Here is a 25866-nt window from a genome sequence, read left to right as displayed (position 1 = left end):
ATCTACAGTCGGTTTGTCTGGTTCAGAACGTCAGCCGCGGCTCCAGCAGCCGCCCAGCTCCTCGCGCTGAGCTCAGCCAGCTGGAGTTCCCACACAGTGCAGGCGAGGGCTGTCATGTCACGAGCGTCCCCCGAGCCAGGAATCACAGCTGGATCCATTTATGTAAGTACATAATTATTATAAAAAGTGAAAAAAGGTTTCTAATACCAACCCCTCCCCCCTCCCCCAAGACTAACCGGCCACATGCGTGCCTCGGGGAAGAGACGCGCCCCCGCGGCCCCAATTAAAAACCAACGCCGCGGCGGCGTCCGCGCGGACGAGACTGAGGCGAGCGGGTAATCTCCGGCAGCAGGTCTAACGGCCCGGAACCCTGGGGGAACACTGGTCTGTGACATCAGCGGAGCGAGAGTTAGCGCCAGGCAGCCGGCTGAGCGTTTAGCAGAGGTCCCCCTCCTGGCTACCTCAACGCAGAGCCGACCCGGCGTGGCTTTCAGTGTGCGCACGACACACAACGGCTCATCACAGGGATTATAACCCCACGCCCCTGTAAGAGTACGACAGAGTAACGGTGATTTACCCCACGGCCTGGAACCTGAGCCTGACACGCCTGGGCCGACTGTGTTCCAGCGGGGTGACGCGCGATTGGCCGACGTAGCCAGCGAGGGCGGGTTACCGTCAGCAATGTTTCATCCACCTCGTCACAAGACAGGGACTGACCTGGCCAATCGGGACCCTGCGAACTGCCTGCACTAGCCGCACGTGAAACTGTCACAACGACTGCACAGCTCAGCCAATGAACAGCAATTGGTGATATGGATGATGATCCTTTCAAAAGACTATTGTATTAACCCAGTTCCCCCTTCTCAATAACATCAATTCTGAGGATAGTTTTTTCATTAATATGTGATAATTTTTCTTTTTATGTAATATCAATAAGGTTTCTGCAATTACCGTGCAGCCCAAACAATCCATCTCTAATGACCTCTTATGATGGGCGGACACGTATTCATTTTCCCACAGTGATTTATAAGCGATCAAAAAGGAAAAGACTTTTGCCGGCTTGAGGCTATATCAGGCAACAAGGGAGCGCAGTGACCAGCTCCCTCGTCTGGCAGAGTCTCAGTGCTGAGCTAAGGCTATGGCCAAAGACTGGTCCTGGATTGGATTAACCTCATCATTACTGCAACTGTTCTCTGTAAAAAGTTGGACTGGATTCTGATTCCAGGATTAACATGTGTGAGAACAAAGGGGAATTTATTCACACAAGCTGTCATGGCTGTGCGTGTGTGTCCACAGATGTTCTGCATACCGAGTACCGACAAGTTCTGGCGTGTTCTTAACGTTAACGGTTCCGTCCCCGCCAGCGTTGGACCTCGATGTTCTCATGTGCTGACCAACACTGAATATTCATGGTAATGTGGCTGAAAACTGAACACCCATGATCTCAGACTTTGCATTCTGCCAAGTGTAAAGAACATCTGTGGCGTGACTGTGGTGGATGTCTAGCATCATTGCTCTGCATGACATCACTTCCTGTGGGGAAAGGAAATGGGGAGATGGGCAAACTTCCTTTATCAGAACAGGCCCGCTGTCCTCGGACTCCCACAGACTTCCTTCCTCCCTTTTCCAACCTCCACACATTATTTCGCTCAAAGCACTACCTCACCACAGTACTGCTATAACACACAATTAAACACACCCAGCCTCCCTCTCTCTTTCTCCACCTTTAACACTGTCAGTTCTAGCAATGATCCTTTTTGTCAAAGGTAGCGAACAAATACATTCCATACCCAGGAAAGATATTCCTATACTGGTAGGGAAGGGGCCCAAAATCCCACTCCAACATCACTTCGAGGAAAATAACAAGTTCTAATAAGTAAAGGCCAGTTCTGTACCTAGTTTCTATGAAACTGGAATTTTGGAATGAATGGGCCACCATTGCTTTATCAGTATAGAAAATTTCTCCAGATATCAAAACTAATGTAAAGCTCTTCAAATTTTACCATCTACCAGATTTTAAAAAGACTTTAATCACTAAACTCCGATAATAGCCAGTCTCGTCTCTTCCCATTCTTCTAAAGTGGGCACTGCCAAATATACTGTATACTGTACTGTATACTTCATTACACCCCTAAAGGATATCCACATATCTCTAGGTAACTATAAAATTACAGTTCTTTTGCATTTAATATGGGTAAATGAGGACAAGGCCAGATTATATAAGAAATCAACAGGAAGTCAACCTCCTCCACACTGTCTGTCCACTAACACCTAAAGCAAACACCTACAAATGTTTTAATACTTTTCCTTAATTCTGCTGTTTCTTTAGGTTGTAGAGAGGGTCAGAGGATGCTACCAAACCATGTATGTGATAACACAGTCGCTGCACCGCTGTTTCTGGGCCAAGCATATTTGCCTACGTCTCCCGGATATTGACTGCTCCCATGATGTGAGTGTGGTAAAAGTCACTGGAAACTAAACATGTCAGCCAAAGGGTGCTTCGCGCAATGCTCTTTCACTCCGAGACTGTTGAAAACAACGCTATAGACACAAATTTGACAATTTAAAAAAAATTGCTCCTATAGATCGCTGTGCGCACATTAGCATAATATAGGCAACCACAGGATGCTCTTAGCTTTGCCTGATTGGCCTCCACAAGGGCGCTACTGCTGACTGCTTGTATTTTACATCTGTTTTTCACCTGGCTGCACGCTGACTGCGGAGGATGGTCTGAGCCTGTTCTTACAGCTGCCACCATAGCCTCCGCATTTAACATACATTTTCATTTCCTGAAAACGAGTGAGTTGCGTCATCGGGTCAGACTGAATACGGCGCTTTCTCCTCAGCCTGCTTTCCTCACACTGTGACGTCAAACGGACATGGAACATCGGGGAAAACTGTCGGGCACAAAATAAGCTGAAGTGAAGTTACAAAGAATTACGTTTTTGTAGGAATTCCCCACACACACACACACAATGAGCACAATGGGTGCCCTGTATTCACTGCCTCAGTGCAAGGTCAGGGACATTCCATTACCTCAGCTAGGGGTGGGCGCGGGAAGGTAGGCCTACGTTCTGAGGGTGGGGGGAGTCTGGATTAAATCTCACCGTGTAGAATTTCCACTCAAATCAATTAATTTAACGACCCACAGCGTTGTCTCAATTAACGGTGCAGGACAAACAAGACTACATTATGAGCAGAAAAAGGTTCAACCATGTGACATTTGAGGTCAGCTTATCGCACAGATCTCGAATCAGCTGAAGAGAAAGTACTGTGCAAGCTTCTGAAGCATCTGAGCTCTTTGGCAACCAAGTTCACCTTCAAGGCTAGAAAGTTCTGTAATGGACCCACCAGCCTTCCCCCCGCCCCCCCATATGCTTATGCACTTAAGTGTCAATGGTGACCTCAAACGCATACACTTCATTACTTATTATTCATTAATAAACCATATGCTTTTAATGTGAAGCAGACTGCCCCCGCACACGGCAATGCCAGATACTAAGCACGACAGGACGAAATGAAGACAAGGAGTGTTGGTAGTGCGCTTTAAGACGCGCTAATACACTGTCAGCCAGTGTTTTTTCCTATAAATCAAGATCCATTATCTCAGGCTTTCTTGACTCCAGAAGTACACCTGATTCTGTCAAGGCTAGCTGTCCCAGCACAGGTAACTGGTACAAAGCGGCATGGGAAAAGCTGTGCTAGCCTGTTATTACACAGTTACTGTGAGCAAGGCTCATGGAGCAGTGCTAGCCTGTTATCTACACCAGTAACTGCTCTGTGCAAGTGACTCATGGGAGCTGTGCTAGCCTGTTATCTACACAGTTACTGTGTAGCACAGTGGCTCATGGGAGCTGTGCTAGCCTGTTATCTACACAGTAACTGTGTAGCACAGTGGCTCATGGGAGCTGTGCTAGCCTGTTATCTACACAGTAAGCGCTGTAGGCACAGATGGCTCGCAGAGAGAGGATGCTGCTGCTTACATAAAGACATCAACTTACTCGCATCTCCCAAGAGAGAGACTACAGCTGTATCTACACATGTCCTTCTAAAGGCCAGAGCGGGTGCGTGCAAGAGCCTAACACGGCCGAGGAGAACGCGGCGAGCTTTTTCACAAAAACACCACGGCCCCGTCCGACCAACGCCCGCGCGCCGCGCCCGCCGCGACTCTCCCCAGATACCAAACCCCCGCCTTTTATCTTTGTGGCTTCGAGAGGTGAAACACGGCGGTGGTTTCACCGCGAATAATATCTGCATGAGAGGCTCGGAGCGGCGTACTCCGGCGCCATGGGAACCGGGGCTGTGACCATAGAGTTCTCTTTCTGCAGAGCCTCTGCAGCGCTCCCAAGCAAAACACTTCACCTCAAGTACTTAAGTAAATAGACACGGCTACATTATTAATATCTCATACAATAAGCCCTGTAAGTGTTATTACTCTCGTGTGTTTACCTGGGAAATGCCGTCAACTGGCAGTATGTGTCACCGTATAGTTTACACAGCGAGCGCACAAAGCGTGCCGTTTAATGTGTTTACAAAGCACACTGTTTATTTTTATATCGACCGAAGATATTTTCATACTTGCTCAGCTATAGTAGCTATAGCAGTATCCTAGTTCTAAAAAAAAAAAACACATGAAATGGATGATGCATTAGCGGTAATGATAACAATGGTGAGGTGTAGGCAAATAAAAACAAATGTGAGAAAAGAAACGTTATTTTCTGCCAAACTCCGGAACTTTCCAAGTACGATGCTGCCATTGGCAACAGAGGGCTCAGAAATAGATGGAGGTGGTTTCGCGTTGTGGCGGCCAGCATGTGGAGAGCTCTTCTGAGGAGGCGGTTGCCATGGTTCTGGGGTACCACGCAGCTCTCATAGAGAAGGGTCTAATAAAGGATGAACAATAAAGACTGTTCTTTCTCTCGCTGTACTGAACTCAGTCTTGATTCTCTGCTGCTCCAGACTTCAGTGACAGAGACAGAGTTCAGGCCTAGAAAGAGCCCTCACCACATTCATCATCATCACCATCACCATCATCACCATTGTTATCGCCATCAGACTTTGGCAAGACGGCTGAGCCAAATTGCTTCAGACAGAATTAATTCACCAGCATAAAGGGACATCACGCACATCTCCGCGATGCGCCGAGCTAACAGAGCACATCGCGCACATGAAAGGGGATCGTCTTAATATAGTTACCGGCCACAAACCAGAGGTGACACTCAGGACGTGGGTAAACGGTTCGCTTCGCATTTTTAAAAAACACCTTCTACCCTGCAAGACTAACCGCACGCCCGGATGCAGACAGCCATAAGGCTTTCACATAGGCGCGGGTTCAGTCTCTCTCTCTCTCGCTCTCTCTCTCAGGTTCAGACTCTCTCTCTCTCTCTCTCTCTCACACAGGTTCAGACTCTCTCTCTCAGGTTCAGACTCTCTCTCTCTCTCTCTCTCTGGTTCAGACTCTCTCTCTCTCTCTCTCTCTCTCACACAGGTTCAGACTCTCTCTCTCACTCTCTCACACCGGTTCAGACTCTCTCTCTCTCTCTCTCTCTCTCTCAGGTTCAGACTCTCTCTCTCTCTCTCTCTCTCTCTCTCTCGCTCTCTCACACAGGTTCAGACTCTCTCTCTCTCTCTCTCTCGCTCTCTCACACAGGTTCAGACTCTCTCTCTCTCTCTCTCAGGTTCAGTCTCTCTCTCTCTCTCACCTCCACGATGTCGGCGTTGGTCCGGCTCTCGTGCGGCTCGTTGTACTCGGTGTACTTGAGCAGCACCTTGTCCATGTCGGTGCTGGCGTACTGGAACAGCTTGTTGGAGCTGTTGAAGATGATGAGGGCGATCTCGCAGTCGCAGAGCACGCTCAGCTCGTAGGCCTTCTTCATCAGGCCGAACTTCCTCTTCGTGAAGGTGACCTGGACCAAGAGCCGGAAAGAGAAGACAAACGCGCACCTCTTTCAGCAATGCACAGGGTAAACCAATCAGTGCACGCCACCATCTCAGTGTTGTATCTATGACATATGAACATGTCATATGAAAAGGTGACACATTGAACCATAAAAAGTTTTTCTTATTGTGTGAAAATTAAATACAATGTGCGTGCACACACACACACACAAATACACACACACAGCATTATACACACATAGTATACTTTTCGGAACCGACTCAGAGGGATAAAGCTAAGCTGATTAGCGGAAGTTTGAAACCATCTGAAAAGTGATTAAAGACACTTTTTTCCTGATGCCAGCTCTTGCCGCACCACGCTCAGCCTCCCGTGGAAATTTCCGGCTTCTCCCACACACGGTAGCGGCTGTTTCGCTCTTCTTCAGGAGGACGGGAGAGAACAGCCCCTGTTTGAGCAATTCGTTCACTGACCAGATACACCGTGCAGAACCAGCAGCACCACCAGGGTCATAAGCCATAGCAACGAAGAAGCTCAAAGCTCATTGGGCAGTTCCACCCCGAAGATGGCCACTGCACACACACACACACACGCCAACTACCCCAATGTTGTGGCACAATGTTGGGGGGAAACATCCTCATATTCCAGTTTATCAAATTAAAATTCTCCCAGTCTAACAAAGGTAATCCACCCCCACTTTCCCCAGAACCCCACACTCATTCTCTATGGCAGTAACAGGATACTCAGCTAAACTGGAATCAATGGCAACAGTCTCAGCTGTTGCAATATTTTATTTAGACCTTTTGTTGTGCTGTTCGAAGAGACCATAAATATGGAATATGCAAAGATGGCTCCTAGCAAACTTCTAATAATGTAAAATAGACCTCTCTTCTGTAGCCCCAGTTAATAATATTAAAATAGCATAAAATAAAAAGGATTTAAAAAGGATTATCTGTAATATGGACAGCACCTATGTTTAGAGAGACGTGCTGAGTGGATTATTCAGCCAGTTAGGCGGGCAGTGCAGCAGTGACAGCTGCGGTTTTTTAAGGAAACTGAGAAGAGCAAAGGTCTGTGTGAGGGCAGAAGGGCTGACCGCAGTGCACCTGGTCACCCGCACGTTCCACTGGACCACAGCGCACCAGGTCACCCGCACGCTCCACTGGACCACAGTGCACCAGGTCACCCGCACGCTCCACTGGACCACAGTGCACCAGGTCACCTGCACGCTCCACTGGACCACAGTGCACCTGGTCACCTGCACGTTCCACTGGACCACAGGCCAGGTCACCTGGCTCCACCCAGGTCACCGCCGCTCCACTGGACCCAGTGCACCTGGTCACCCGCACGCTCCACTGGACCACAGTGCACCTGGTCACCCGCACGCTCCACTGGACCGCAGTGCACCAGGTCACCTGCACGCTCCACTGGACCGCAGTGCACCAGGTCACCTGCACACTCCACTGGACCACAGTGCACCAGGTCACCTGCACGCTCCACTGGACCACAGTGCACCAGGTCACCTGCACGCTCCACTGGACCGCAGTGCACCTGGTCACCCGCACGCTCCACTGGACCGCAGCGCACCTGGTCACCCGCACCCTCCACTGGACCACAGTGCATCAGGTCACCCGCACGCTCCACTGGACCACAGTGCATCAGGTCACTCACTGATTATGTACAGCTATGTCTTTTCTTTTTTTTTTTTTTGGCTCCAAGGTGGTTGGTGTCTGCAGTCTGGTCCAGGTTAAATAGCTCTATGCCTTTTAGGACTAGAATTACACCACCAGACAAATGTGTCAGCGTATTACGTACTGTATCACACACGGTCTATACCCAAACCTTCTGAAAAGCCATGACAATAGGTAGTGTTTCAAGGTAGCGCCAGTGCACTTCCTGCTGCGGCTACTGTCGTTGCTGGGCTAGAAAAAGATGCAGGAGGCAAACTCCTTTTCAGAACTCTTAGGTTAGGATCCTCCCTGCCAGAGGAGAGGAGGAGGAGGAGGAGGTGACAGGAAAAGGAGAAAGAGGAGAGGGAAGGGGAGGAGAGAGGAGATGAGGAGACAAAGGGAAAGATTAAAGAAGGGGAAGGGACAGAGAGGGTACAAGAAAAGAAGTGCGAAAAAGGAAAAAGCAAAGAAAAGAAAGGGAGGGAAAACAGGGGAGGTGAGAGGAGAGGTCAGAAGAGGAGGGGAGGGAAGAGGAGAGAACAGAAAGCAGCAGGAAGATCCAATCGAAGTACTAAAGCGCCTAAAGCGTCGCCTGCCCTGAGGTTATTCTGAGTAAAAACCAAACCCAGGGAATGGCATCTGTTGGCCATCGGTCTTGGCCTTCGTCTCGCATCGCTGTTCACATAACTCACCGGCACTTAGAAAGTACTTCCAGCGCACCTCTGACCGACGTCCGCAAAGTGACTGCAGAAAGGGGTGGGAAAGTCGCGCACTCTCACAGAATGCCCTCAGAAGGGCAGGAAGTGGTCAGCCTGTGTAAATATGGGGCATGTGGGCAGGAACGCGCTCGAGAAACGCACCGGAAGCTGAACACCGTACGGACCGAGACGCTGAACGCTGCGGCGCAGACGTTTCGAACGGCGTTAAGTAACGTTAAAAACGGCACGGGCCGGGTCACGCGTCCACAGCGTCGGCCGCCGGCGAGCTCCCATGGTTCTGTGTGCGGCGTGTAACGTTAGGGGCTTTCTGTGACGTCACCACGCGCACAATCACACACAGAAAACGCGACGAGCGCCGCTCGGATTGGTGCCATTTTCTCCTTCTTCCGCGCATTCAGCGAACAGCTATAATTCCATCCCGCGCTTTGCTCTCCCTTCCATCTCTCCTTCCCGCTTCCTTCCTCCTCTTCACTCCTTTCAGTATTCGCCTCCTTTTCATCACCGTTGTGTCTAATTGACTGGGCAACGGCGCAGATGCACTCGATTCGCTGTGAGTGATTTGGGCTTTTAAAAAGAGGGGCGAGGACGCAGATGGCGAAACGCGCACGAGCGACGTCCCTGCTCTTCCTCTCCGGGTCTCTCTAAGCGGAGGCCCTCCTCTCCCTCACCGCCCACTCCAGCCCCGGCTCTCGGGCCAGACGCTGGTCATCTCCCGTCTGGACGACGGCGACTCCCCCCCCGACCCCCCCCCACCCCCCGCCCCCGCCGCTCGCTCAGGAGGCCGCCGCTCGTCTCGTTTACCGCCGGCGTTTCCGCGGCGACTTCTTCACACGCTCTTAATTGCCCTCCGGTGAAAGCCGTGCTCTTAAGTGAGATGAGGGCTCGGGGACCGCCTCTGATTGCTCGTTAGCCGCTCGGCCCTGGAGAGGGGGCGATGCAGCCGCCGTCTGCGACAGCTCAGGGCTCTCTCTCCTGTCTGAGAGGAGACCACGCTCCCGGAGGGAGGCGTCGGCCTGGATCGGCCCGGTTTGGCCTGGATCGGCCTCGTTTGGCCTGGCCTGGCCCCGATAACACAGCAGGCTGGGAGCCATTCCTCACGGCCTGACGTCATGTCTGGTGGGCTGACCTTGGCCTGCGCCCGTATTGTTTTTTGTTTTGGATTGGACGATGCCGTTGAAAGTTACGAGCGGCCTCGTTGTGTGAGCCAAGCTCGATGTTCTCTTCAAAACAGCCCAAAGCTGGAGGCCGCCCAAAAAGCGTCCCTTCATAACTTACACGGCTAATTTCAAGCGATTTTTTCAACAAAAAGTTTCCAAAGCAATTTCTTTGTCCAAGAGAGGTGTCATGTCCCCCCCCCCCCCCCTTGTCAAACGAGCTCCGCCCGTCCGGCTCCAAGACCGAAAAGATGGACGCGTGCTCGCGCGCGGCTCGACGCTCGTCGCCCGCCCCATTAGCGCCGCGCGGCCGAATTGCCCCTCCACCGTCGCCCGCGGGAACGCGTCTGAACATAGATGAGCGCTTTTCTCTCACGCACCGCGGGACCCGAATAATGGCAGCTCGTTATTAAACTCGCTTCGCCGTTCTTCCCCTCCGTCAGAATCCTCGTCAAAAAAAACAAAAACAAACACGTCCGCTCGTCTAAAGAAGAGGAGCGTTCGTCGGCCGCGGCTCTTAGCGCTTATTAGCATCGGCGGAAGCTAGCGGAGCCCGAATCCGCCCTCTCCCCTCACCTGGGACGCTCTCCTCGCGCGTGATCCCCATCGCGCCCTCGGGTCTGCGTGCGGCCGCGTTCGTGCTTAACGCCTTTCCAAGCGACCGCGAATGATGGCGCTGTATTTAATCCGGTGCCCCGCGCGGAACTATGACAAATCGCTGAAAACATCTCATTGTGATTCAAATATAAACAACTCGAGCCACGCTGACTACGGCTCCAGAGGGAACAAAGCATTTTTTTTGGTGGTAAGCAAGGCTTTGTAAAGCCCGTACTGGAGTGAAAGAGAACACCAAGCCAATCAGAGCGCTTTTCTCTAGGGAAGACATTATTTTGATTGGTCAGTTGACAGCATGAGATATTTTGGAGGGAAGAACTGGGAAAGAGATAAAGGGAGATGGCCGCAGAGACAAAATTAAACAAAAAGAAACAACGTGAGAAAAAAGGATGAGAGAAAAAAAAAAACGTGAGAGAGAAAAAGAAACCGAATGTAGCAACTGAAACGGAGTGAGAGTGAAAGAGAGTGAAAGAGAGGGAAGAGTTTTCTCTGTCTGAAAGAAGGGAGAGCCGAGTCTTTGGGCCGGTGACGTTTCGGAGGACGGCCTGAAGCGGAGTTCGCAGCGAGGACCGACGGAGGAGGGGGAAATCACATCAAAGGATTCGCCCCGTTACCCCTGGCGACCGGCTCCCCGTCGCAGAGGGGGCTGCAGCAGTCCACGGCGCCTCCCTGGGGGGGGAAGTCACGGGAGAGGGGGGAAGGGGGGGGGCTGAGGGAAGGCCACGGTTTCCAGGTAACATCACCACGGTTGTCGGCGGGACCTCCGCCCGCGAGCGCGAACCAATCGCCCGCGCCGAAGACTGCGCTGATGTTCACGCTGCACGCTAAAAGCGGACGAGGCCTCTGGCCGCGTGTGTAACCAGCGTTACCGGTAGCGACGGGCCGGGCGTCACCGATCCAAACAGAGCGTGGCTACGGGGGTAATTAAGCCCCGGCCTACTCGCCGCGGGAGCCGTTTGGGAAGAGAGGAAAATAAAACACGCGGCAGCAAAGCGTGCTGCACGTTTCCACATTTAGCTCATTTCCCTCTTTTTTCAGCCGGCCCGTTGGAGACGGGCGCGCGCCGGCGTTAATGGCGGTAATTACGGGCCGGGGGCGGTCTGCCGCGCTCGGCGGCGGCCCCTAATGGAGGGTGTCTCCGCCCGCGCACCGCTACCGTCCCGTCGCTATTTCGCCGGGGTCTGAAACGAGCCTGTTTCCGGGGGCCCGGACTCCTCTCTCCCCACCCCTGCGCTCCTCTCCCCCGAAAAACAAAAACCCCCCCGCTTTCGTCTGGCGGAGGCCCGGCGGCTCGCGTCCCGCACGGCCGGAGCAGAGCGCGGCCGGCGAAGAGGGCCGTCTTTTCTGAGACGATAAAACGATTCATGCGTGGCGATTATTCGACACCGTTATGAGACAGGACCCCGGGAGTCATGGCGGTTTGACGAGGAGCGGAGACCTAACTGGTGCCCTGTCATTCGACGGCATGGTGGCGGGGGGGGGCGGGGGGGGGGGCGGCACCGAGGACGAGACGGCGCGACCGCGCGGCTTCCACGCCGACCCGACGTCTCTTCTAATCAAGCGAGTTTAGATACAGAACAGTGGGGCTCCCTGTGGCCAAAAACCGCCATTATGTCACGCAAATTACACGTCCCGCTGGAGGCCGAGCGCGTTCGGAAAGAAAAACAACCAGCCTTCGGACGCGCGAGAGTGGCGAGTCTGGGCTCCAGATCAAAACACGCGAGCCCTCAGAAAGTTCCATCCCAAAGCTTCGGGCGCTGTGCTTTTTAAGCAATCGGGCTTCAAAGTTTGGAATGACTCAACTTTAAATCCGTATGCTTGTATTGACCAGTACTGTATGTCTGACCGTTCTTCATTTTCTCCAGAATTCAATGGAGAAAAATTATGAACCTGTTCAAAGCCTCCCTTGACATAACGACAAAGGCTAAACAGGCAGCAGCACCACGGCGTTTTAATTGGTGCACCGTCTGTCACTCGGCACCAGGAGCACCAATCACCCCGCAGCACACCACGGTCACGGAGACTAAAGGTCCAATGAGGACTCGGCAGGCAGGTCACTCCGCCTGGCCGAAGGGGCCTGGCCTTTCGGCGATGAGGTAACGTCGCAGCGCTGTGGAGGAGGAGGAGGAGGAGGCCGGGGTTCGGTTCCCATGCTTGCTAAGCTAGCTCACTGCCTCCTTATTAGTAACCGCAAGACCACACGATAAATCAGCTCTGCTTTCATCTCCTCCTCCTCCAGAAGGCGCAGGCTGTGTGCGCGCGAGAGCGTACGAACTGGCCACCACGAGGCTGACGCATCTCTCAGGAGCTGTTATCTCTGGGTAATTACCCAGCATGCCCTGTTCTGCTGATGCCACCAAAAGGAGAGCGAAGACTTACAGCCAGACGTTGCCCAGAGGCGGGGTAATGCCCGACGTCAACCCGCTGCTAAGCGAGATTTTCCTAATGGACTGAAGCGCGGCTCTGTTGCGTTTTCCATGGGTTTGCTACCTCTACCTGTGCTACGTCGCTAGCGCTATAACCTCACGCCCATTCGCTACTTACAGCACGACCTTCTCAAATCTCCCGCTAGCACCTAATGCAGGTCTTAACTTTACGTTCAGGGTTCTTTAACGGCAGCCCTCATGTGCTACAGTACGCTAACGATTGGGAACCGGCCCTGCGCACGTCGCCTAAAACCTTCACCCGCGATTCGTGGGTGGCATTGGATGAGAGCATCCGCTAAATGCCCAAAAGTAGCGGCCTATAGAGATTTAAGGGTTGGCCTGTGGGTTGGATCAATGAGAAGGGAACAGATTTCATTCTGGCAGGAGAAATCACAGACCAGACCAAGTTGGGAATCCGAGCAATAAGTAGAAATAAGACCGCGGGTAGAATAAAGCAAGGGCTTACACATGTCACGTCAAGCACAAGTTACTCTGGAAGCCATGTGACTCGTGGGAAAAAGGGGAGGGTTACTGTGAGGACCTGAAAGTTGAGCATCTCACTTGAGTACCTTGTGATGGGTGGCGAAGGCTTCAGGAAACACGGGTCTCAGGTGTCATCACACACTTTTCAATGACAGAATAACATTTTCAATTGGTTCAAATGAGCCAATGACCGACAGCGCACAATAGCTCCGCCCCAATATGGGGTCAAAAAGGCACCATCATCCCGGCCCGGGTTTATCAGCGTGACCGTACCTGACTCTCAGTACTCCGCTCCAGTGCTACACCCAGAGTGTTTAAGGAGCACCTGGCCTGTGCATTTCTGCGTGTGAAACTGAAAGGGCGGAGAGGAAATGAGTTTAAAACAAGGCCGGGTTAAATAAATGGCCTTTTCTCATCTTCTCTGCTCTCAGACAGCAGAGACAGGAGCAGCCCAGACGTGCGGAGGGCGTGTGGGGCGTTTGAGGGGGGTTATTTTTAGAGCGGGCGGGAGGGGAGGATCCCGGGCTCCGCGGTCAGCCCCGGAGATGGCAGCTGGGGACAGAGGGGACGCTGCGCGCCTCACTAATCCACCCCGGTAATGAGAGGGTGCCGTCCACTGCGGTCATTACCAGGGACACACAGACGTGTGTGTGTGCACGTACACACACACAGACACACACACACACACACACACACACACAGGCACAGAAACACAAACACACACACACACACACACACACACACACACACACACACAGGAACAGACACACACACACAGGAACAGACAAACACACACACAGAGGTGCAAACACACACACACACACACACACACACAGGAACAGACACACACAGAGACACACACACACACACACAGGCACAGAGGCACATACACACACACACACACGTAGGCACAGACACACACACACACCCACTGGCCAACACACACACACAGACGTGCCTTCACACACACACACACACACACACACACACACACACAGACGTGCCTTCACACACACACACACACACACAGAAAAACACATTTGTTCTCTGACATGGTCGAGCTCATGGACTCTGTGACGGCCTATCAGTGAGCACTATTCCCCCATGGCCCTGTCAGCGGGCAGGCCTTTCCCAGAGAGCGGTGATGTCACACTCCTGGCTTTCACGCCAGCTGAAGTCATCCTGCCTCCGATAGAGAACAGTCACCTCTTCACCGCCTCGTCGCAGCGCCAAAACACGCCCGCAAGACGAGTCTCACACACACCCACGGCCAAAACAGGGCTTCCATTAGATATCACCCTTCCCCGCCCCTAAGCACTGCAATACCCTGGAGAAAATGAATCACCGAAACGCCATCGTTTTTCACATTAACGATGCATCACGCCGAGCGACAGGGCGTGGCAGGGGGGCGGGGCGGGACACTGACCTGCCTGTTCCTCTCGTCCATGATCCGGGTGATCTGTATCTTCTTCCGGCCCATTTTGGCGTCCCGTGGTGTCCCGCTCCGCTCCTCTTCCGCCTGCCGACTCCCTGACGCCCCCCTGAAGATCGGAAAAACTCCCAAGCTGCTCTTCTCCCCTCTGCTCTAGCGCATTGTCCACGCTGCCTCTCTCCGCTGTCCGACTCACCTCCGCGCAATCTGAAAGAGAGGAGGAGGGGGAGGGGGAGGAGGAGGAGTCAGAAACGGGATGTCCCGGAGCGAGGAGGTCCAGGGAGAATCGCCCCACCTCGCCAAACCAACCCCGCCACCCCCCTTCCCCACCATCGACAACCACCGCTTCTGACGGGACTACAGGCCCCCAATTTGAAATCCCCAGTTTTATTCATAGGCCTGTTACTACATCTGTTGCCAATTCAGAGAAGTTCTGAAGACTACGCTCTTCTCCATGCAACCTGCAACCACTACACAGTAAAAAGATTTCAGATTTTTAAAACTTAATTACTGCTGTAGACTGTTCAATGATCAGTGTTGGGATGTGGCCCAGGAAACAGAGAGAATGCAGAACACCTGACAGCCCTACATGTAGCAGCAGGTCCGATACCTTCATCACACATAAAGGTGTCCCAGAGCTGTTTATCCCCTCAGCTTAGTCTCTCAGATCACCTGGCGGCCCCCTCACCTGCAGCTGCTCATACCTCATCACAAGGAGTCCAGATCTGCCTGAATCCCCCACAAAGGAGGAACAGCGAGAACCGGAACGGGGGATTCCCCCTCTCGTCCAAACCCGCCCCCACCCCACCCCACCCCTCCACCCACACCCCGGACTGTACAAACAAACTCAGTCACCCCCCCTCGCATCGATGTACACAAACCCCGCGACACCGACCCCCGGCCGCACGCCAATCCAAGAGCGGACCGCCGGAAACGCCGTTGCCCTGGGTTACATCAGCCGGCGGCACGTCGGGGTACGCGCGCTGTCACAGCAACACTCCCTCATCGCGCTAACACGCGGCGACGGGCTCCTTCATCAGGCTAACGCGCAGCGACACGTTAGCGTTAACACCGCGCGTCTCCACACAAACTGCAGGCACAGCCAGGCCACAGCATCCGGTGGCAGTCCTCTACGACAGCTCGTAAAACCCACCCTCTACGTGCTTCTTCCAAATGGATAAAAAATTGACATGACAAGATATTTAAAGAGCACCTAGGGCCACACTGCAAAAAAAGAAAAAAATACTAGTTTGCCTCAATTGCCGTTTAGCATACATCTTGAAGCACCATACGTCAGTACATCAGGCTGAAATTAAACTGAATCGTTTCAGGGTGAATGTGCCGAGCGTAAGGAAATGAATCCCAGATTGAATCAAAGAGCTGAGCCGGATTCACCAAGAACACATCGGTATTACTTTACAGTGTGTCCCTTCCTTTTCTTTTCTGTCTTTCTTTCCTTGGATTTCCTTTTAGGTCATGTTCCAGGTATCGCTGTGTAAGAGATATAGAAGAGTTATCAAACCTTCTTGTTACAACTGTTGTTTGCTAGGTTAATATCACTCTTATTAATTATGAATGGGCCTCCGTTAACAGTCCTCTAGGAAATTTTAGCAGTATAATGAGAGGTGACTTTAAATCTTCATTCATAAAGATCGATATTTATGGCATGATGGAACCCTTCACCCTGAGAGATAAGAGAGAGAGAGAGGGAGATTCTATTGAGTTGGTCTTGTGTACGATCACAGAACTTACTGCCATGGGAGAGAAGAAAAAAAAAATCACACTTGCACATGTACACACACACACACACGCATACTGGCAACAGTTCACAGTTACGGTCTAGTATAATCACAGTTTGCATCGCTCAAGAATAACATAACCATGAAATTCCACCACGCCAGAGCCGACCGCGATGCGAAAACGCGTTAGCGCGTTCACGGTCCGGCCCGTGGCTTCAGGACCTTTACCGTAAGCAGACAGGACCCTTTTTTTGTCTTTGATTGTACCAATCCTGCATCCCCTCAAAATGTGCTTACTAAACATCTGTGCCAGACCCGTTCTGACGCAATGGGGTGTCTGGGGGAAGAGTCCACATCTGCTTTACATCAAAATCGATACGGCTACACCACGTCCACCGCCCACCACGTCCACCGCCCGCCCCAGCCCAGCTTCCCAGAGACACTTTCTCACACACACCCCGGCCTGGGACCGGCGTGGACTCTGCTCACTTCACATTTCAAATCACAACAATTTACACTCATTATCATGTGCTAAAAAAAATGTATTTAACCTTACAAATATAAACACACAGGAGAAAAACACACACAGTCCAAAACACACTTTGCATCTACTTGAACATACAGTAATAACCCAAGAAGAATATAGGAATGACAATAGCAGGCTGTTTTTTTTTTTTCATTTCTACAGAGATCCTAACACTGCATTGAGGCTGGTCTTTCCGCTTCTCCAATACACTGACAACTCTACACGTGGGGGAAAAACTTTTTATAATTACTCCCAGGGATGACAAAATAGGGAAAGGGCACTGGTGTTGCCATCTTTTGCACAGAAACCAAAGAGGAGTTCCACCAATCATGTAGTGACAACAAACAGAAGCATCAAGTTTCATTCATAATTCATGGATGCCTTCTGACTGTACCGCCTAGATACCGTAATGGACCCCAGAAGTATAACCAAAAGTATCAACCAATCACTGTAGACGTTGCACCATTTCTTATTACCAACATACGTCCTGATTGGTGGAACTCTTATTTGGTTTCTATGCTCAAGGTAATGACAACAGTGTCCTGTTTCAATTTTAATACCCCTTGATTACATCTGAAATTATTCAGACATGATAAGCTTTCTTGAATATCCAGTGTCCAGAAGTGGCACTAGGCAAACAAGTCTATACTCTTAATGTTTGCCACTGGGGTATTTCAAGTGACATAACTCCATATGTCAAACAAAGCCAGGCATAACACAACGATGGCTGAGCAGGGACAATGCAGACCAGGTTTGCATGGTCCCTGCTCAGCCATTGTTGTGTTATGCCTGGCAGGCCTACGCTTCAGGCCGGCCCCCGTTTCACATTCCAGCTGAGATTTGCGCCGGTCTCTGTGCAGCCGCCAACGCAGGACGCAAAGGGTTTACATTAAAGCCAGCGCCGCACAGCGCCAACGCAACACCTGAGAACCTTTACGAAGCGCGTAAAGAAACGCTTCCGCCGCGCGGCCCGAAGGAGCCGGCCGCGGGTGCTAACCGCTGCCCGCTTGGCGTTTGCGCTTTGAAGGCGGCGAACCTTCCCGTTTCGGGTTTCCTGCCCCGGAGCGTATCCATGACAACGCGGCTTCCTGTCCGAGCCGGGCTCAGTCAGGGCCCCGCTTCCTGTCACAGACGCCCCCTAGCCCCCCCCACTCTCCACACCCCACCCCCCGGGCGGCACACGCTCACAGCTTCCTGCTCCTGCACTTCCTGTTTTGACCAGCTGCGGAGGGAACCTTCTTCCCCGAGCGGCTGATCCCAGATCAGAATATAAGTTCCCCCATTAAACCGCTGTGGTTGGGTACATCAGTAGGCAAACTGATCTTAGATCTGTCACAAACTGACCCAGAACCAAGACAGCGAGAGGGAGGGGCATGGCAAACTCCTCTGCAGACTCTTCCTGTGTTATTTCCCTGCGTATGACATTAAGACTAAACAACGGCCAGAGACCACGTCCACGTCTCCCGGTCTGAGTTACGCTCCCTCCAAAGGGTCATTATGTGTCCGACAGTCTCACACACAGGAGCAGGCAGACTTCAGCCCCGCTGCTTTTCACAAAATAATCCCTTACAGACCGGAAAATAATCAAAAACCAATCAAAACGCAGAGGGAATGAGGACAATGGCTCGTGAAGCCAATGCCTCTTAAATATTACATGTTCCCCTGCAGTATGAAGTCCACGGGGGAGAAACATTTGCTGTGGAAATAAGACAAACCAAAAACAGCAGGAAGTGCAAGTCGGGGCTCAGATAGCATTTCCTGTTGAGGTCATGGCTCCGATAGCACTCGGCATTACCAGAGCATCGATGCATCGATTACTGCAGCCTGCTCACCGACTGCTACACCGCCAGGCGTGAAGGCCGAACTGCCCCACGCGCACGCTAACAAAGAACGTGCTACGTTCATCGTGCTACGTTCATCGGACGCTCGAGCTCAGCCAAAGGCCATTCTGAATGAGGCATGGGATCGAACAAAAGACAAAAGAAAGACGACGTGAAAAAATAAGCGTACACTAAGCGTTTTCATATGGATTTGCACACTCTTCCATCTACAGAGCTAGAGCCACATCTCAGTGATAACACAAGCTTAAAGACCGCACTGCACTTCCACAGCGCCAGGCGTAAAATTGGCTAGTGGGCATTCTCGACTTGGGGAATAAAGGAAGGGAATGGGATAAAAAAAAAAGTGTCTGAAAAAAGAAAAAAAGGGGTTAATTTCTCATGACGCTAATCTGGCATGCGGGTGGTCTCCCAGAGAACGCATATCCATCTCTCTCTCTTCACACTCCACCCCGTCCCTCACTTCTGTTGCCATGGCAGCTAATGGGATATAATTAATAAGGTCTAGGGAAAGGGCGCGGGTGTGAAATCGTGTGGAAACGAGAGTCAGACGGCTTCTGGGGTGGGGGGGGGGGAGCGGGGCGAGGCGTTTTTAAAAGCGCGGCGTACGCGCGCACAGCGCGGGACTCTTCACACCGCGTTAGCTCCCTTTGTAGAGCGTCGCTCGGGGCTACATTATCTCCACCGAACAAAAAAAATATATTTAAAAAAACCACACAAAAAAACACGGCGGACTTTTTAAGCGCACTCCACAGAAAGTTAAGGGGATGTGAAAAGGCGTGTGAAACCGTGACGTTTCCGTAGCGAAACGGCCCCTTTTGTGATTTCCAGTCGAGTCGGGCCTGGGGGGGGTACGCCGCTGCGTGCGTCTGATGACTTCTCTCTCATTTACACGTCTTCGCTGATTTTTTTAGTGCTTCCCCCCCCCCCCGCTCATCAGCCACACGTCTTTATTCCCGATCTAAAACTCGCATTTGCGCTCTCGCACGGCGAGACACAAAGGAGGGCTCGGGGGGGGAAGAGGCTCGGTTTCCCGAGCGGTCGTCTCTGAATTTCTTTTTTTTTTTTTTAAACGATAAAGGTGAACGTGCGTTTAAAAAGATTCTTTTCAACACGAGGCGTCGTTTTTGATAACCACGGTACGTACTGTACGCGTCGATGGCCCGCAGCTTCAAAAACAGTTTCCTGGGCGCCAAATTCTTTTTAAAAATAGTACATATGGGCCAAACGTTTCCCCGCAAACTATTTATAAAGCGCTATGTGAATGAGATGTACTGTAGACGTGTTTAAACGTAGTAAACACCGTCTTAAAATATGCACAGGTATTAAGCCACTAATTATTCTGTCAGGAGCTGAAGACTGAAGTTGAAACTGTGCAGACACTGTACGGAACGAGACACGGGCCTGCTTTCAATCAACATCTGCAGCTTAACGTTGACTTACGAGTGAACACAAGTGCTACCCTTTTTCTTCACTATTTCACTTCGGCAAGTTAGATTTAGCGATTGCTAAACTCGTCAAACCGCGATTGAGAAGAAAAATGAATTCATTTTTGCTTTAGCCAAAGCTAATGACAAATGTTGATTGAATTGTAGCCACAGTCATAATACTTGATGCATCTGAATAACACTCAGTGAACAAAGGGCTAAGATATAGGCTAGCCATATATGCCAAGCCACACACGACCCCTGAGCCACTGCAGAGCAGCGCTGGTCTGTGCTACTGTATACATGAAGAAGCGGAGCAGCGCTGGTCTGTGCTACTGTACACATGAAGAAGCAGAGCAGCGCTGGTCTGTGCTACTGTATACATGAAGAAGCAGAGCAGCGCTGGTCTGTGCTACTGTACACATGAAGAAGCAGAGCAGCGCTGGTCTGTGCTACTGTAACATAGAAGCAGAGCAGCGCTGGTCTGTGCTACTGTACACATGAAGAAGCAGAGCAGCGCTGGTCTGTGCCACTGTATACATGAAGAAGCAGAGCAGCGCTGGTCTGTGCTACTGTACACATGAAGAAGCAGAGCAGCGCTGGTCTGTGCTACTGTACACATGAAGAAGCAGAGCAGCGCTGGTCTGTGCTACTGTACACATGAAGAAGCAGAGCAGTGAAGCGTGGTCTACCGCCGCACAATGTGATCACACGAAAGCACGACGCAGAGCGCGTGACAGCGCTCGCCGACCCCGATACAGAAGAACACACCTCGGGAAAAAAGGACAAAGGCGAACCCCGCCGAGCGCACGGAAACGCCGCGGCGACGTCCACCGTGGTGAGAACACCGAGGAGCGGATTACTGTCTGAGCGGAGCTCAAGCTCGCGCGCTGACGGCTGAAGAAAAAAAAAAAAAAAACACACGAGAATAATGTCATAACCGGAGAAACAAACTCTCTCCCCGCGCTCTGACAAGCGCTAAGCGCTCTGTTTGATTCCGAACTGTTGTTTTCTTCCCCCCTCGTTCTCACGCTCAGAAAGGTATGATGTGGTGTCTGGCTTCAGAGGCTCTTTAACAAGCAGCATTAGCCTCGTGGGGGTTGGCGGTTAGGAGGGGATTTCGGCGGGAAACCTTTGTGTGAAACCCGACTGGGCCTGTCTGATAGCGCATCCTCTCAGGTGTTTCTGGTGCACGGCTACTAATAGCATTAGGCCACGCCGCGCCGGACTGGGTCTGCTGCGCACTGTTAAAGGCAAAGCACTGTCCCATAATCCCCGGAGGAGGAGAATACAATCCTCTCTTTCTATGGTAGAACTGAACCAAGTAGACATACAATACCCCTTTCCCACTGTAGAGCTGAACCAGCTGAGCTACCTCCATGAGACTGACGTGAGCATACCTTCCAGAGAGCTGACGCTGCTCATAAGCCTTCCACGTAGACTGAACAGTGGCCTTTCCCTTCCCACTGTAGAGCTGAACCAGGCTGGCTCATTATACCCCTTTCCCACTGTAGAGCTGAACCAGGCTGAGCTTATACCTTCCAGTAAGCGACCGTGGTCTCACGTTACCCCTTCCATGTGAGCTGAACAGGCTGTCATCTTGTATACCTTCACTGAGCTGGAACCAGGTTAGCAGGGGGGAGGGGTGGGTGGGGAAGTAACAGAGAGAAAGAGAGAGTCTATTTTTTTATGATACTGGTATTTCTTTCTGGAGTGGGGCGATGGGTGTTGTGGTTACCCAGTATGCACTGCTCTATTGTGTGAGAAATGAATGATTCTCCCATAGTTCCCTGCTCCAATCCTCCAGTGACCCACACTGTAATCACACACGGGATCAATGCAAGTTCAGACAAACATCCATCCTGCCAGCATTGACAAGACGCACGCCTAGAGAGAGACAGAGAGAGAAAGAGCAAGACAACTAGAGAGAGAAAAAAGAGAGAAAAGCTGAGATCAAGCTACTTATCACTTTGAATTACATCATTGCTAAAGCTATCCCATGTGCCCCACCTTTCAAATGGTGGGAGAGGCACACTACAGGAGTACGTGAAGAAGCAGTGGCTATATTCAAACTAAGGTGTGTGAATCTGAGTGTGTGCTCGCGTGTGCGTGTGGGAGCGGGTGATCTTGATGGGGGGGCGGAGGGGTCAGATGAGATGTAAAACCACAGAGGAGCAGGAAGCAGGAAGTGGCCCCGCGGTCCTGCGGTGGCTCTGTCTCAGTAACATAATTACTGCTGGGACACTCCAATTCCCAATAATCCATACGCGTCAGTCTGGGACCCCGCGCGGCCCGAGGAGGGACTCTCCCGTTCTCAAGGAGAAAAGCGGTGACCCTCTCTCTCCTCGCGCCCGGATCCCTTTCACCGTGGAGACGGCATCCTGCCCTCCCGAAGCCCGTCGCCGCGGAGCCCCGCAGGAGGTCACCGTGGGAGACAGACTGAGATCCGCGGGGCACCGCTGAGTTCTAGTACGTTCACGCGCAACCTTTTATCACTGATAGGACAACCGCTCACGGGGCTGCCCTGTAAAACGCTGCGATGTCATAAAGTGCCTTTAATACCCAATAAACCCTTTATCTCGCTAACGTTCGAGGCCAAATCTGCGCGTGAGGAAGGGAGGAGAGTTCAAGCGGACGCACGTTTACGGCTTCGTTTTGTAAAACGCGGCGTAAAAGCAGGAGCGCCTCGTCAAAAACAAAATAAGACCCCCCCCGCGGGCTTCGATTTTACGACAACGGAAAAAGCGGCGATCCGCGTCAAAGCGCTCGCAGACGGCCGCGGCCCGTCCGCGCCTCGTTCAGACCTCGGGCCGGAAGAATCCGCGGCGGGGCGGACCAGGAGAGCGGCCGGAGCGACGCCCCCGGCCGCGCGTTTCGGCGGAAAGGCGGGGTTTACCGGCAGCCCAGCGACTCACCCCGGGAGCAGCCGTGTCAGAGCCGGCGCTGACCTTCATCGGCAGACACACGCGCCTCGTTCCCGAACCTCTCCAAAGGGAGGCGGTCTGTTTAGATGATGAAATTCCTGGACACCGACTGCTAGGGTCAGCTTCTGCCTCAGTCTTTCCTTGGTAAAGCGTTTTTTTGATTGGTTTTTTTTTGGGGTAGTGAGTCACCGTGCACTTTGATAAAACACGTAAGATTTTGTCCAGAAGGGCCTGTCTCTCTCTTTTTCTCTTTTTCCTTCCCTCTCCCTCTCTCTCCCTCTCTCTCAGGGTGGCTGTTTTGCTGTTTACCTCGTCCTGCACCGCAAGGTGCTGTTTTTAAGGAGGAGAATAAATCTTCCCTACACTTTTATCCCACACGGGGGGTTTTTCTCTCCTCTCCAAATTCGTCCACCGACGTGCCAAAATTGGGAGGCTAGGGGGCAAAGGGCTATGAATCACCGAATGTTGCCAACGTGGAGTGCAACGCCGGGCACATTTCAGTCTGCGGCCGAGGCTATTACTGGACCAGCGCGCCACGGATGCCATTTAAAGAACCGCGCCGGACGCCGCGGCGTAAATCAACACGCTAACGAAAGAAAAAAAAACGTCCAGCTATTGTTGCGCGCCTCTCTTTTCGCGAAGAGAACAGGCCGTTCGGCCAATCGAGGCTCATCGCTTTGCCGGGAGCATCTAGCGCCGTGTCGAATTTGGACTCGAGCGCACCAAGCGTCTCTTCGCCTCTTCCATCGCAACGGGCCTAATTTACCCGGCAACTCCAGTGCCGGATTTGGCCGCGGACATTTCTGCTGAGCTTAAAAAGGTGTTTTAAAAACTCCGGATGGGTAATACTTTTCTAGACGGCGCGGCCAGGATCTGGCCTCCATCTCTCACGCTACCGAAGGCTCCAGACCTCAAAACAAAAAAGGAGGGGGAAAAAAAGAAAAAGAAAAAGTACTGGCGCACTGCAGCCTGCAATTTGCCAAAATGACCTATAAATACAAAACAGCAAGCAACGACGCCCGTTCCATCTGGCCGAGCGAAACGGCTCGTTTTAAGTTCCCAGAGAGCGCGGTGTGCTCGCCCCGCGCTCGGCGGTCCGCGGGTTCTGATCCCACGGCCGGCGTCTGCCGTTTCCAGAGGAAGGACGTTTCGCTGAGGAAGAGAGGGAAGAGACGGAGACGCAACGATTCCGCGGAAGAGGAGAAGCTGGGAGCAGACTTAGGACAGGCCGCTGCACCGGTGTCAGTGCGCTCCGAAGCCGGACCCCGAGTCGCAGTCGCCCTCGTTAAATATAGACGGCCCTCTCGCAAACCCCCCGCCCCGCGCGAGACTGTTTACGCAACGGCATGAAATCTGAATGGGGGCCATATCTCCGTGCACCGACTGAACCTGCAGTTAGAAAAAGACTGGCATCACTGCTCTCTGCGGTCACATTCTCAGGACAACTTCAAGTAGAACGTCCCATTAAAATAATGAGACTCCCCTATCAAATATAATTTTACAGCAAATGAGACATTTCAGCCTGCGAAGGAACGCTTCCGTGACCGAGTGAACTTTAAGTGAGGTGCGTGACGAACTTTGGCGCGCTCCGGACGCGGAGGGGGGCCGAGCGCGGCGTTCGCGGCGCCACCGCGCGGGTAGGGACAGGAGCCGCCCCCCGAGGAGCGTATCCCGCCGACTCAAAGCCGTGCCGCTGCCACGAGGCCAGCGAGATCCGGAATGGCCCATTCACAGCTCACCCCCCCATGACACTGCTCACTAGCGGCCCCTCTGGTCGGTTGGGGAAACTGCAGCCTGGCTGCACGGCCTATCAGCAACACCGGAGGCGTGGCACAGTGACGAGAAGCAGCAGAGACTATTAAATACGGCGGGCTGAAAAAAATATGCCAGCTCATTCGGTGAGACGTTGAATGTGTCTCAGTGCATTATGGGACGGAAATGCACAACATGTATAAAACAGGACTCCTTCCTTTCACTCATTTCCTTTTTCTGCTTTTTTTAGAAAAATTATTTAGGGAGGAAAGATACAAGGCCAGCCAGAATTCCAGCTGTGCGGTAAAATGACTAATTCTTCTTGAATTCTTGTAATATTGACTTGTAAATTATAGAACGTGGGGTGAGATCTTGAATAAGTAATCTCTTGTGAAGGTGTGGCGCTGACTGTGAGCGGTATGAGAGATGACATCGAACGCACTTCCTGTCATGCGGCCTCGCTGAGCTGTGGCTGACTTTAATAGAATGGAGTGAGAGGAAGATAACGGGAATTTTGTCACAAAAAAAAAAATTTGTTAAGGGAAGGAGAAAGATAGATAGAGAGAGTGAGAGAGAGAGAGAGAGAGGGGGAGAGAGTAAATCTCACACCCAGGATTTCTCCATCCACCAATACTCAGAAAAGAAAATCGCTGTTGGCAGCCCTGACTATACCCCGCATCACACAGAAAGGATGTCTCATGCTGATGACACGTGGTGCTCCTACAGTGAAGATGGCGTCTCACACTGATGACACGTGGTGCTCCCACAGCGAAGACGGCGTCTCACGCTGATGACACGTGGTGCTCCCACAGTGAAGAAAGATGGCGTCTCACGCTGATGACACGTGGTGCTCCTACAGTGAAGAAAGATGGCGTCTCACACTGATGACACATGGTGCTCCCACAGTGAAGACGGCGTCTCACGCTGATGACACGTGGTGCTCCCACAGTGAAGAAAGATGGAGTCTCACGCTGATGACACGTGGTGCTCCCACAGCGATGAAAGACAGGTCCACCTGAAGAATGGATCTTGACAGCAAAAGACGGAGCAACATGGACACGTTCCGCGAAAGGAAGTATCCACATGAATAACCAGGAAGAGACCACGCACCTTCTCATCTTTTCCAAACACCATCTAAAAACAAAGAGCATGAAAACTCAAACCCCTGTCCTGCTAAAACAGACTGCTTTGCTATAAGCTCTAATGTAATAGTGCAGTAAAGCATCGTTGCAGAATGGAAACAAAACGAATAAATACAGAATCCC

General features: G+C 52.0%; 1 protein-coding gene across 10 annotated transcripts in view; it reads right to left on the bottom strand.

Annotated features, from left to right (window-relative positions):
* Positions 1-25866, bottom strand: part of mef2aa (myocyte enhancer factor 2aa) — a 94581-nt gene that overhangs the window by 34173 nt on the left and 34542 nt on the right. For all 10 annotated transcript variants that reach the window (XM_064313709.1, XM_064313708.1, XM_064313707.1 and 7 more), the window contains 2 exons: positions 14390-14602; positions 5703-5906 (listed from right to left, as the gene is read on the bottom strand). In XM_064313709.1, coding sequence (XP_064169779.1) covers positions 5703-5906; positions 14390-14443 — 258 coding nt within the window. In that variant the 5' untranslated portion in view covers positions 14444-14602. The remainder of the gene's footprint in view (positions 1-5702; positions 5907-14389; positions 14603-25866) is intronic.

This window comes from Anguilla rostrata, chromosome 16 (genome assembly GCF_018555375.3).
Source record: "Anguilla rostrata isolate EN2019 chromosome 16, ASM1855537v3, whole genome shotgun sequence".
Classification (NCBI taxonomy): Eukaryota; Metazoa; Chordata; class Actinopteri; order Anguilliformes; family Anguillidae; genus Anguilla; species Anguilla rostrata.
The sequence above is the reverse complement of the archived record's forward strand: the minus strand, read 5'-3'. Positions and strand labels throughout refer to the sequence as shown.